At 36.9% G+C, this 12314-nt stretch overlaps 1 protein-coding gene across 1 annotated transcript in view; it reads left to right on the top strand.

Moving 5' to 3' along the window:
* The window catches only part of LOC145687711 (uncharacterized), a 99247-nt gene that overhangs the window by 26199 nt on the left and 60734 nt on the right, over positions 1–12314 (top strand). Inside the window, exon 2 of the mRNA XM_081761164.1 lies at positions 6979–7200. Within this exon, the coding sequence (XP_081617290.1) occupies positions 6996–7200 (205 nt within the window). The 5' untranslated portion in view covers positions 6979–6995. The remainder of the gene's footprint in view (positions 1–6978; positions 7201–12314) is intronic.

Below are 12314 nucleotides of genomic sequence, written 5' to 3' on the forward strand. Positions count from 1 at the left end.
TTGACAACATTGATTTGACTCTTCAATTTGAACGTCTTCCGCTTTTCCGATTACAAAATTCTTATGAAGAACGACTTTTGTGACTAAAGGGTTAATAATTTCAACTACAGGTTCGTTTTTATTTAAAATAGCTCGCGGCACTAAAATTCCTAGTTTCTCAATTATAGACATGTCTGGCTCTAAAATCACTTCTTGACTTGATTTCGAATTAATACATTTAAGTGGAACAATTATTCTTGTCCTTGGAGGAAGATACGTCCTCTTATGAATGACAAACTTTGGATCATATGCCTCTGTCAACAAACAAAATATTGGCTCTGAAACCTGATGACCCGTATTACTCTGTTGTTGTGTGTTACGAGGAGGCTTTCCATATCTAAACAAAGATAGCATCTTATTAAGGTAATCAATACCGGCGTTATGAAAAATAAAGAAGTCATTTCCTAAAAGAGCTTTCGGACCAAAATTTTCCACTATTCTAAACCTGTGATGAAAGGATCGACCGTTAATTAGAAATTTGATTATGGCTGTGTGTTTCAGCTCTATAGGTTCACATGAAACACCAACAACTTTCGTAATTTCCTGTGACAATTTAGTTTTAGGAGATAGCAATGATTTATCTAAAATTGATATTGTACTTGCCGTATCTGCAATTATTTTTAATGGTTTCTTTCTCAGTTGAATTGTAAATCTAACCATGTCCCCTTCAATTTCTAATGGAGTCTGTATCTCTTCTCCCTGAACATTATTTTGTTTATATTGACGGTGTATACTAGTATTATTAATATCTACGGGTGGGCCCTTTTTCTTGTTATCTGTACATCCACCGTCTGCATGTACAGACGTTGTCAGTTTAAATTATGAGTTCCCTGTACCTGATTCATTTGGGAAGGGTTTTGTACAGGAACATAATATGTTGTACCATTACTTTGCATGTGATGTACACCCTGCATTTGATTAAAACTAGGTACTTGTTGTACATGAGGCACAATAGTATGATGACAACAACACTGGTTGTTATGATAATTTGCGCGTCCTGATCTAAAATTACCGCGACCACCACGGCCTCGAAAATTGTTATTTTTCCCTCTAAAATTGTTGTATTGAGTATTGTTTCTACCCTGATTATTCTTAAAATTGCCTCTCTTACTACCTCGAAAATTATTTCTGTTATTCTGATGGGATTGATAATTATTTTGCGCACAGTTGGTGTTTAACTTTTGCGAATCTGAAGAACCGCCTTCGATTCTCAGCGACAATTTTTCTATTTCTTTCTGTAACTGGCTAATGGAAGATGTAACCTCGCTACTTTGAGATGATGATGAATGTGTGTTTGTGTTCTGAGTTTCCGAGTGTTCTGCTCTGTGTTGTTGTTTCTCTACTAATTCTCGAATTGATTTCCTTTTATTTTTCCTGTGCCTATGTGACGTAATCTCGTCCTCGGACTCGGACGAAGAACTGTCAGTAACCGTAGATTCTGATTCAGAATCAGATAACGAACACCTACATTTCCCTTTTCTACACTTCTTCTTATACGCTTTCTTAATACGTGCATCTATTTCTCTCTTTTTCCTATTTCTAATTTTACATTCATTTGCTTCTAACGTATAGAGAGCCTGGATAAACGCATCTAAAGTGTCAAAAGACTCATAACCTAGGTGTTGAATATAGTACGGTTTCAACCCTGCTGTAATGATTGAAATGATCTGCTCTTCTGTCAAAGTCGGAGCATGTTTGTCTACCATGGATAAAATATCATAAACAAACGACTGAATGGGTTCATGCTTTTTCTGAATCCTATTCCGTACGGTAGAGAAAAAATCTACACTATCTCTAGCATTCTTGAAACATTTAATTATCTCAGCTTTACAATTCGCGTAGGTTGTTTCATCTGTAATGTTCTTTCTCTTTAACAAAGTTCGCAATTGTTCTTTTAGTTTCCCTGGAAACGCGGTGATTATCATTTGTTTTGCTATTTTATCAGTCCAATTATTTAACCGTACACAGTCATCATATTCATCAAAGAACTGCTGTATCGTGATTTTGTGTGGTTTAAATTTCGGAACTGGATAATGGGAATTGTATACATTAACAATAGGATTTTGAGCTCCCTGACCTTCACTGTGTTGTCCCTGCATTTTCTTAGACTTATTGTATTTCCGTTTTAGGGGAGGGATTTTTACTTTTATTGGAATCTTTTTGTATCTTAACGTTCTAAATTGTCCGTCTGAATGTTCTGTATCACTGCTGGAAGTATTATTCATATCCTATATACGAACAGAAAATAAACCTTCTCATTGCGGCTAATTTTGCAACCTAAGCAAAGTACACTGACCATTAGTTTGTAAATGTAGCAAATTCCTATATGACAACAAGAATCTTGGTGTATTGTCCGTTTCTTTAGTAACAAGAGGAAATGAATCTCGCAAGACTATATAGCATTATAACAACTGACGTCTGTAATTTCAGAATACTATGAGAGAGAGAAAAAAAACATGAAACTCCTTTTACTCAACTTGACAAACTGATGTTATCGTCTAAATAATTTAAACTACGCGTGATACGCTACATTCCCATATGTATGAGGCATCGGAATCAAGCATGATGTATCTAATTTAATGTAACTTGAATGGCCTATAAAATAAGCGAGATCTCCGAAATCGAAACATATGTGGTAAATGACCATAATCTAATTAATGTTGTCCGGAATCTTAATTTTACCCATAAATGGATAAAACCGGATGCTTGCACCATAACGTGTGCTACAAATTTCTAACCGGAATGATTTAGTATCTTAGAAACTTTTTATATTTGGGGGCAGAGCGTAGCTCATCTGAAATTTGTAACACCGTGTATTTAGACAACTCGAGGATGAATTTAACAAATCGTCTTAGGATAAGAAATGAAATACTCAATTACTTTTGGATATTTTCGACATCACACCTCAAGCTATTAGGATTCGAAATGGTCTTAATTATAGAAATCTACTACATCGTAATGGCACAGAAACTTAACCATTATGGTTATCTAACATCGCAAATAGATGCAGTACTCACAGGTAGTTCAGCTCAGTTCAACTCCAAACGATGTCCTTCCACTCTCCAATCTTAATTATAACTCCCCGATTCTAGTCTCCGTCCTCAACCAGCACAACCCCTTTCCGGGATTCAGGTGCTTCCTGGTTGTGGCGAAGAGCTTAGCTCAGGTCTCTTTCTGCAATCTCTTACTTCCTTATTTCCGTATAGGAAAACTTCCTATAATTGTGGTGTGATGCCGACGTTATCTGTTTTTATTTTTTTTTCTAATCAGTATGACTATAACTTCCTTGTTTTATGATAAACAACATAAATTAGACAAACACATGTAAGGATTTTGGGTACTTTACAATATTGTTCATAAAATGAAACTACGATCACCATGGCAATGAGACGGATGTGATGTCACACTATTTCAGTCTATAATCTTTTCATAGTGGGAAATGAGGCTAATAGCTCTGTGATCATTGCACTTCTTTGTTTGCTTTTCCTTGGGTAGTGCAATCATTCTAACATCAAGAAAATATTTTAGCCATTCTCCACTAAGGTAGATTTTGTCAGTACTTTCACTGCATTGTCTCCTAATGCCTTGAGCAATCTGCTGGTATGTCACCCTCTCCAGTGGCTTTCCTCCCTCGCATGTCTTTGATGGTTTGTATAAAGGTAATCAAGAAAGTTCTATCGCTTTTTCACACACAACCTTCGTGCATCGATAAATCACTTAAGACGTACCTGGAAGACAAAAAATAGCCCCTATCAACATCAACGACCTTCTGCCAACATTCTGGAAGGTCATGGATTCTATCGCGGTAGAACTTAGTGGGTCGTGAAGCCAAAAATGTATCAAGTGCATTTTGCTCATCTACTAGGAATTTGAACTGGTGTCCTCTAAGTAAGGTGATTGTTCTAGGAATGGAACAGGTGATAATCGGACAGTGCAATGTTCGGGAAGTATGGCAGATGCGATAATATTTCCCATCCAGAACGTAGGATGATGCCCCAGGTCATCCTAGCCACTTGGGGCTTAGCGTTGTCCTGTAACAGGAGGACCCCTTTGAAATTCAGAAGTGCTGGATCCAGAGTTATGAGGTTTTCTTAAACACGGCTCAACTGCTGACAGTACACAGTTGTATGATGCTCTGGCTAGCTGATAGCAGTTTCCGATGCACGATGCTGGGAGCAGTTCACCAAACACACTGGAGGATCTTCTTCTGGTGCAGTCGTGGCTTCGTCTCCTTTGGAACCGGTTCATGGGGTGCTAAGAAATGATGACGGCGCCGTGGACCTTCGTACAGAACCTGTTTCTCATCACATGTCAACACCCTGTCCAGTAATGCCTCTTTCCTCAGACGAGACAGCAAAAAACGCAGGTGTCTGCTGGCGTTACCTTCTGGCCCGGAGTCAAATCATGTGGGTCCCATCGTCCCAGCTTGTAGTGCTTCCCAAATTGATGGAGGTGCTGCCGAATGGTTTCTCCACTCACACTGAACTGTAGTCCCAGTTCATCACATGTCTGGCCACTGTTCCCCTCAATTGCTGCCTGAAGATCTTCATTTTGTACATGTGTTTTTCTTCCGGCACGTGGTGCGTCTTCGAGTGTTTCGTCACCGTCCTTAAACTTGTTAAACCACCGCTGCATTGTCCTCGTAGTCACGACAACCTCACCAAAGACTTGGTATATGTCTTCCGCCCTGCTGCAGCGGCGTTTGGCCCCAGTTTGAACTCCTACAGCATACACTCCCTTATGACTCTCTGTGGAGGTCCTATGTTCACTATATCCTTACGCAAGTTCATGGTGTAACTGAACTGCCACAACCAGGTAGTATGTTGGATATACCCACACCAACAACTGACCTTCGACTTATCTCCATTCGCATTCAACTCACGGTGTGAGGGCCAATTGAACACATACCTCCACAAAAAGCGACAGAACTTTCTTGGTTACCTTTATATTACTTCACTTTTCAATCTACTGGGTCCTTTTTCTTCATCTTCCACCTCTTCCTCTCCTTCGATTGCAATATCTTTTGGGCAGTTCTTCTGGTCATACAGATCTTTTATGTATTCCCTGCAAATTCTAAGGATTATTTAATGTTCAGTGACTATATGATAAAACGATTTGTTGATCTTCGATTCCAACGTGTGTATACTTTTGTTAGTTTTGCACCTAGTTAAGTTGAGTTGATATTAGTTTAGTGTCCCTTTCAGCAGCGAGGCTATATGAGACATGGACCTACTGATTAAAGTGGAATCCAAAGCACATGCGCTCCCGCCGGGATCGAACCCGGGTCTCTCACGCCAAAAGCGCGTACGCTAACCGCTTAGCCACGAGGGAGCTCAGTTTTTCTCCGAAGTCTTATACTTTGTGATACATCAGATCATATCTACCGAGCCAATGAAGTTCCATTATTTCTTCACACATTTGTTCCATGTACTTTTCTTTGGCTTTATCAATCTTTCTTCTCAATTCATTATTCATCCTTCTGTATTCTTCTATATCCGTGGTTTTTGTCCTTCTGCGTTCCTCTGTCTTCTTAAGCGTCGCTTCAGTTATATCCGTGGTTTCCTGCCAATGTTGTTGTGGAGTGTGTCAAATAGAATCTGTTTGACTTTTCCCCAACTATTTTCTACAGTGCCCACCATATTGCCCATTGCACAGAATTTTTCTTCAATCTTTTCTTTCGCATCACTGTCCATACTTCTTAGTCGCTCTAAGTTCCATTTTCGATTTCTCCTACCATTTTCCTTAATTGCCTTTAACCAGGTTTGTACTTCCGATACTAGCAGATTGTGAGTCTCAAAAGATATGGAAGTAGCGCAGCCTTAAAAAATTTCTTCAAAACAGGATATCTATTCCGATATATTTACGTGTGTTTCCTTCCGATAATAATTCAGCTCTGATGAAGGATGAATGTTAAAAGAAGTCACTCAAACAAACTGTATATTTTTACGATAAACCTAATTACTCATTATTCCAATTTCTTTGCTAGTGCTATTGAGAGTCGATGAGACATATTTACATATCCATACTACTGTTTCTGATTAGTGAGCGCTTGAAATGTAAACTAGAATCAGCTTATTTCTCGCAAAAGACACTTCAAACCTGGACTTACTGATTTCAGATATTGTTATTTAGTTCTTTCACTCAATAATAATAATTTTTCCTTTGTGTTTGTGCTTTCTGTTTTTTAACAATTGCAATGTTTTCATGACTATACCAAGCTATTATCACGTGCAACTCACATTACCTCTCACCGTGTGCGTGGGTTTTCTCGGGGTTCTCCCATTTACTCCCACTTTCCTCGTTCCCCCATTTTCATTCATTATTCCATCATCACCGTCTCATTTAGCCTAGCCGGCATAACGTGGGACGTAAAACTCAAAAATTTCATTTCATTTTCACATTACTACTCACGAAACTACCTGAACGTCATGGCATTTTATGCACTTAATTTGTATATCCACAAATTATATACAGTGTAAATATTATAGCAGCATAGTATGGACCAATTCGCCTTGATTTTCACTTAGATTTTAACCTCTATGACCTATATGAACTTTATAGCAAACTATCACGAATATACCTTACTATATCCTGTTAGTTAAAAATTATAATATCGGACCAAGATAAGGAACCCAGCGTGTATATACTGCATTTGTATATTATATATTTTAATGCTTAATTTTTTGAAGAATAATACGTGTTCTATAGTTCCGCATTAGAACATTCGCTACCGAAGACGTGCCTCGTAGAAAGTATACCAGATTAACACCATATTAGTAGCATTAATATTTTGCTTTAAGAGAAATATTATTATTGTGTTTCAAACAAGTAGTGTTCAATCTTAGTAAAATTTGTTTGAAAAGTATTGCAAAATAAACTATGTTATGCTCCGTTTTATTATCATTTTTGGAAATGTTATCACATTGACGTATGTTTCAGTTTCAGGTGACATTAGCATGCATTCCAAATTTAATACTGTGGAAGAAGGCGTGGCTAATGATACGTTTAGAACGGAATCTGATTTCTCAGCTGAGACAAAGGAGCAGGAGAAAGAATATGAAGGAATTAGGAAGCAGATTATCTCCAACGTAGCATTAAATATTCATCCCGGAACTTTCAGCAAAACGAGCAGAGTTGACATAGTAAATGGAATAATGGACAGTAAGCAAAGATTTAGAACGTTACATTACTTAAAGCAGGCACTTTTTCAGAGAAATATCCATTTTTTCTTATGAAAACATCAGGAGTATTTAAAAAGTTGAAATAGTAGTATTAGATAAACTATTAAATTAAAAATATGTGTATTCAGATACCATAATATTATATTAATCTCCTCCAAAGTAGTCACCTTAGGCTATCACAACATACCTTGGAATACCTCTTTTGGAATTGTGCTCAGCTTGTCCGTAGCATTCACCATGATGTCCTCTTAGCCTGAAATCTGGTTCTCTTCAGGGGTATTTTCAGCTTGAGGAGAAAAACAGAAATCACATAAAGGCTTACCGGGAGAGTAGAAAGCCTCAAAAACATAAGCATGCTGCGTTTGACACACACAAACAGACACAAAATATGTATCAAATGCTTCGTCCCAGAAGCCTTGAAGCCTATTGCTTCGTCTCCAAACGTCTGCCAAATCTCGTTTATCGTTTGCACTTGTGATTTTTGAAGCTTGAAACAAAATTTAATGTAGTAGCATTGTTCAAAGTATTCAGTCATTTTGTCAAAAATGAAATTTCGGCGTCGTTCACCTACACCCCTCACTCATCGGCGTTCTTCCGGCCGGCAACTGACTGGTTTTACCGGCTGAAAACAGTAATAAGAATAAGAATTGGAATCACCTACATAGTGCGTCAAAGCACGCTTTCCTGCATACATTGTTTATGCCAGGCAAAGAAGTTAGGATACTTTTTGAACAAACATCGTATACTAGTAGAAATATATTTCATAACACCAAGTAGGAATTTCCCAAGCTACGCCAATGTTGGTATACAAGAAAGTTATTGATTGTAAGTGGAAGCGAGCCCATATGATGCTAGAATATCCCGAACATGTTATGCAGCATTAATAACAACTATTAGAAATTCCTAGAGCTACTCCAATGTTTGTAGGCAACAAGGTGACTATAGGTAGAAGTGATCTCAACATGGCAACCTAGAACATCCCGAACACGTTATATAGGGTTAAGAACACTTAGCAGAAATTTTCCCATGTCGTAGGCGTCGGAGAACCACCGATGGGCAACTAGAGAAATTTCTCCAAATATTAACGACGACGCAGCGATGACCCGCGGTGGCCACACTTCCGTTTTGAAAATTATATCACCAGCGGCCCACCAGCGTCAGAGACGCAACGAAACGCCAATGAACAACAAAATTACTCCCCCAAAATATGTTAAATCGCCTGTATGCGTAATTTGTTACATTAAGGACAGTCTAAAAACACTTTTAAAAAAGTAAAAAAAAGGCGATTCTAGGTGTAAGTGATCCCAACATGGTGCCCTAGAATATCCCGAACATGTTATATAGGGTTCACCTTGATAGTACGTGCTACCACCAAGAGCGACCAGATAAGGAGCTGCTCTAGTATGTAACCGTTCCCACAGATGCTCAGTACTAATTTAGGGTCTAGTATACGACGCTCGCAATGCACGTTTTTTAAACTGAATGATCACCAAGTCTAGTAAGTGTAAGACCATATGTGCTCGATAAGGCTTAGGTAAGAAGACTTAGCAAACAAGGAATGAAATGAAATCTTTGGGTTTTACGTTCCATAAATATGCCGGTTAGGCTAAAGGAGGCGGTGATGTTGAGCAGTGAATGAAATGGTAGAATGAAGAAAGTGGAAGGAAACGGGAGAACCCCGAGAAAACCCACGATCACGGTGTTTGCCCACCACAAAGTCAACACGGCGCGAGCTGGGATCGAACCAGGGACCCCAAGCACTGGAGGAGGTGAACGCTCTACCACTGAGCCACCGCGCTCCCTTAGCAAACAAGAGTAGAACATCTATATTGAATACAACACACTGGGTTCCCCTGAAGGTATAGTCACAAACTGTCCTGTTGGAAGATACAATCCAGGAAAATATCAAAATAGTATCAAAGTAAAAGACTGTAATGTCACGAGAGCACGACAGTCATATTGTTATAAATGAGTACAAGGGGCGAGCGATATTCATAGTTTATTACTACGGTATAAACCAGAATGGTACGTATGTGTTGTGTAAACTGAATGTAAACACATAATGGACTTTCTCACTCTTTTGCAAGTGTACGAATTGGCACATGACCATGACTGTGTCCGAAACAGAAATTATAACTCTCCTTACAGAACAATCTAATTACTACTGCAATCAGTCCCAAAACCAAGTAAAACTTTCTCGGTGATAAGTGAGTACCAGAGTTGATCGGGCGAGAGAAACGTATGATTTCAGACCTGATTTCAACAGTCAATGGTTTAATATTTGTATACTCGCATGTAAATCAACAATAACTTTTATACCACTGAAAGTTAACCCCCTGTTATTTAGAGCGGCCCTAACAGTTTGTCTGCCCATGTGCTTGTTGGTGCGTCGCAAAGACATTGGAGGAATATATATTGCGGGAGCCCTCTACGTTTTGTCTAGTATACCACTGATGGATCAACGACATATCATAATAAATTCAAGTAGCAATCTTATAGAATGACTACCTAGCCTGTCGCGGCCTTGCTATAGGTCTACATTCGAAGTCATTTTATTATACAATAGGCGTACGTTAGCGTCATTCTGGTATTAGACACACAGATGGTGTTCAAGACAAAAAGTACTCGTAGTCTTGTCTGACAACCTTCAATCTGATAGCAGTATGCATTCTACAAACAACGCGGTCCGCTTGCTGTCTAGAGTGACGGTGATAAGACCTTTAAACTGAGATCTTCATACTCTTAAGTGCTACGACTATTCTTCAAATCGGACAATGTATAAGGGGTATAGTGTTTTCAGCAGTGTACATATAATATGTATACACAAAGATAAATTTTGAAAATTACATAGTACTCAAATTGGAAACATTGGCTAACATGAAATTAATTGAACCACTATTTATTACAAATCATAACATATAAATAATATTGTGTGCCTACTTCGCCTACTTTTTTGGATTGAATTTATTATTGAATGGCGTATTTGTAGTTTTTAAAACAAAATTCGCCACATTCAAGATTCATGTCATTACATTTGGCAGTTCAAAAGAAATACGTTATAATAATGAAATGGAATTTTTGCCTACACGATACATTGAAAAACGATTCATTAAAGCCATTATCATTGAACTGTTTGTTAGTTTTACTTTCGGCAAATATTCTTAGAATAGTGCCCTCCAACTCTGTCATTCACATTCCTTGTGTATAAAACGTCTCAACTGTCCCTTGAAATTTTTTCACACATAGAGGGCATTTAAAACAACTTTTTCAGTTAACTGTTTAACTTTTTCGTTTGAAAACAAAATAAACGATTTAAAATTTTCCAATACAAATTTTTTTAACGAAATTTTGTTTTGATTTTTTAAACGACTTTTCTTTTAACATCTTTTTTAAATAACATTTTAGTTCAATTTTTTTTGTTAAAAATTTTAGCGTAAATAATTTATATCGATAAAATTCTAATTTGAAAATTTTCAATTGCTACACTTGTTTATCTTCAAAATATCTATTTGCTAAGCTTTTTTGGTTTAATATATATTTTTCCCAGAAAAGAATAATTTCAAATTATTGTCTGCAAAAAATGTAGTTTATAAAAAAATTGTGTACCAAAAAATTAGTTTCAAATTTTGTTCGCTTAAATTTTTCGTTTATCATATTTTGTAAACACATTTTTGTCTAAAAGCAAAATAAAATTTATTTTTAAAAGTACACGAAAATTTGTTTGAAAAATACACGAACAATTCTTTACACAAAAGTATTTTTTGAAAATTTTACAAAAATTGTTTCGAAGAATTTTACACACAAAAAAAATCGGTTTGACAAAGTTTGCACCAAATATTTAGTTATAATAACTTACACGATGAAATCGTTTAAAATTCACACAAAGAATTTAGTTTGAAAATTTATGTGTGTTGAAAAATTACAAACCTAACGAAAGAACCATTTTAGAGAATGAGACTGTTACTATGAATAATTCTTTTAGCATACAAAATTTAACATAGATCTTTAGGTTTTGTGATTAACTGTATACTATGGACCTTCCATTACATCTGCAGTCAGGTATTGCAGTCAACATAGGCAAAAATTCAATTTTCTACATGTTAAGGGCCTTCACTACAGCAAAATTAAACTACCGCTAATTTTAGAGTTTTTCTGTAATATCTTTAAAACAAATAAAAATATTCGAAAAGCAGAAACGTAGTGAACTAGACAATTTGATTTTGCATGTGATCCGTTTACCACAATTCACCTATTTGCTTTTGGTATACCGCTATTTACAGTACCCGTAAATATTGCTACAGTTGCAAATCGAAAGTACATAGATAAGTTGTGGTAACGGTATCACATGCAAAATCTTATTGTCTAGTTCACTACGTTTCTGCTTTTCGAATATTTTTATTTGTTTTGAAGATATTACAGAAAAACTCGAAAATTAGCGGTAGTTTAATTTTGCTGTAGTGAAGACCTTTAAGACAGGTACAGGTAGTTACTTGTTGAAGCTTGTGACACGGTTTTAGCTTACTACAAAAGATGTAGTGTGATAAGTATGTTTGGAAACAAAACATTCTGTTGGCTTCAGATACTAAGCCGTAGGACAACATATCATGTGATAAGAAGGATGGAAAAGGCATGTGATGAAAAGTAGCTCATGAGAAGTGACGATACATGGTAGATGTGAAGCATAATAGGCATGCACATTTAGTTCAGTTAGTCACTGGAAGCTTGTGCCTGAAGAAGATGACTAGTGCTTTATGGAGGACCAAAACTGAAAGTTATATAGAATTATATTAAGCACAGTTGCACCTTCGTAGTCTGGATAAGAGTGAAGTACTTATTCATAGGAATCATATGTAAACTTAAGGATGGCATTTTAGACACCAATACGGTTCATATGCTATAAAATAGCATTATCTTCATTCAAATGACCATTTTTATCCACCATTTTAACATCAAATTATCAAAAGTATCCATTTTCTTTCAAAACTGAACTTTTACTTCAATCACAGTAACCTTGTCTAAGCATGACGTCACACGTTGAAACCACGAAAGCATCCCTTCTCGTTCGCTACTTTTAAATACATAAGTCCTTCACCT

The sequence above is a fragment of the Thermobia domestica genome, chromosome 6, assembly GCF_964235325.1.
Source record: "Thermobia domestica chromosome 6, izTheDome1.hap1.1, whole genome shotgun sequence".
Classification (NCBI taxonomy): domain Eukaryota; kingdom Metazoa; phylum Arthropoda; class Insecta; order Zygentoma; family Lepismatidae; genus Thermobia; species Thermobia domestica.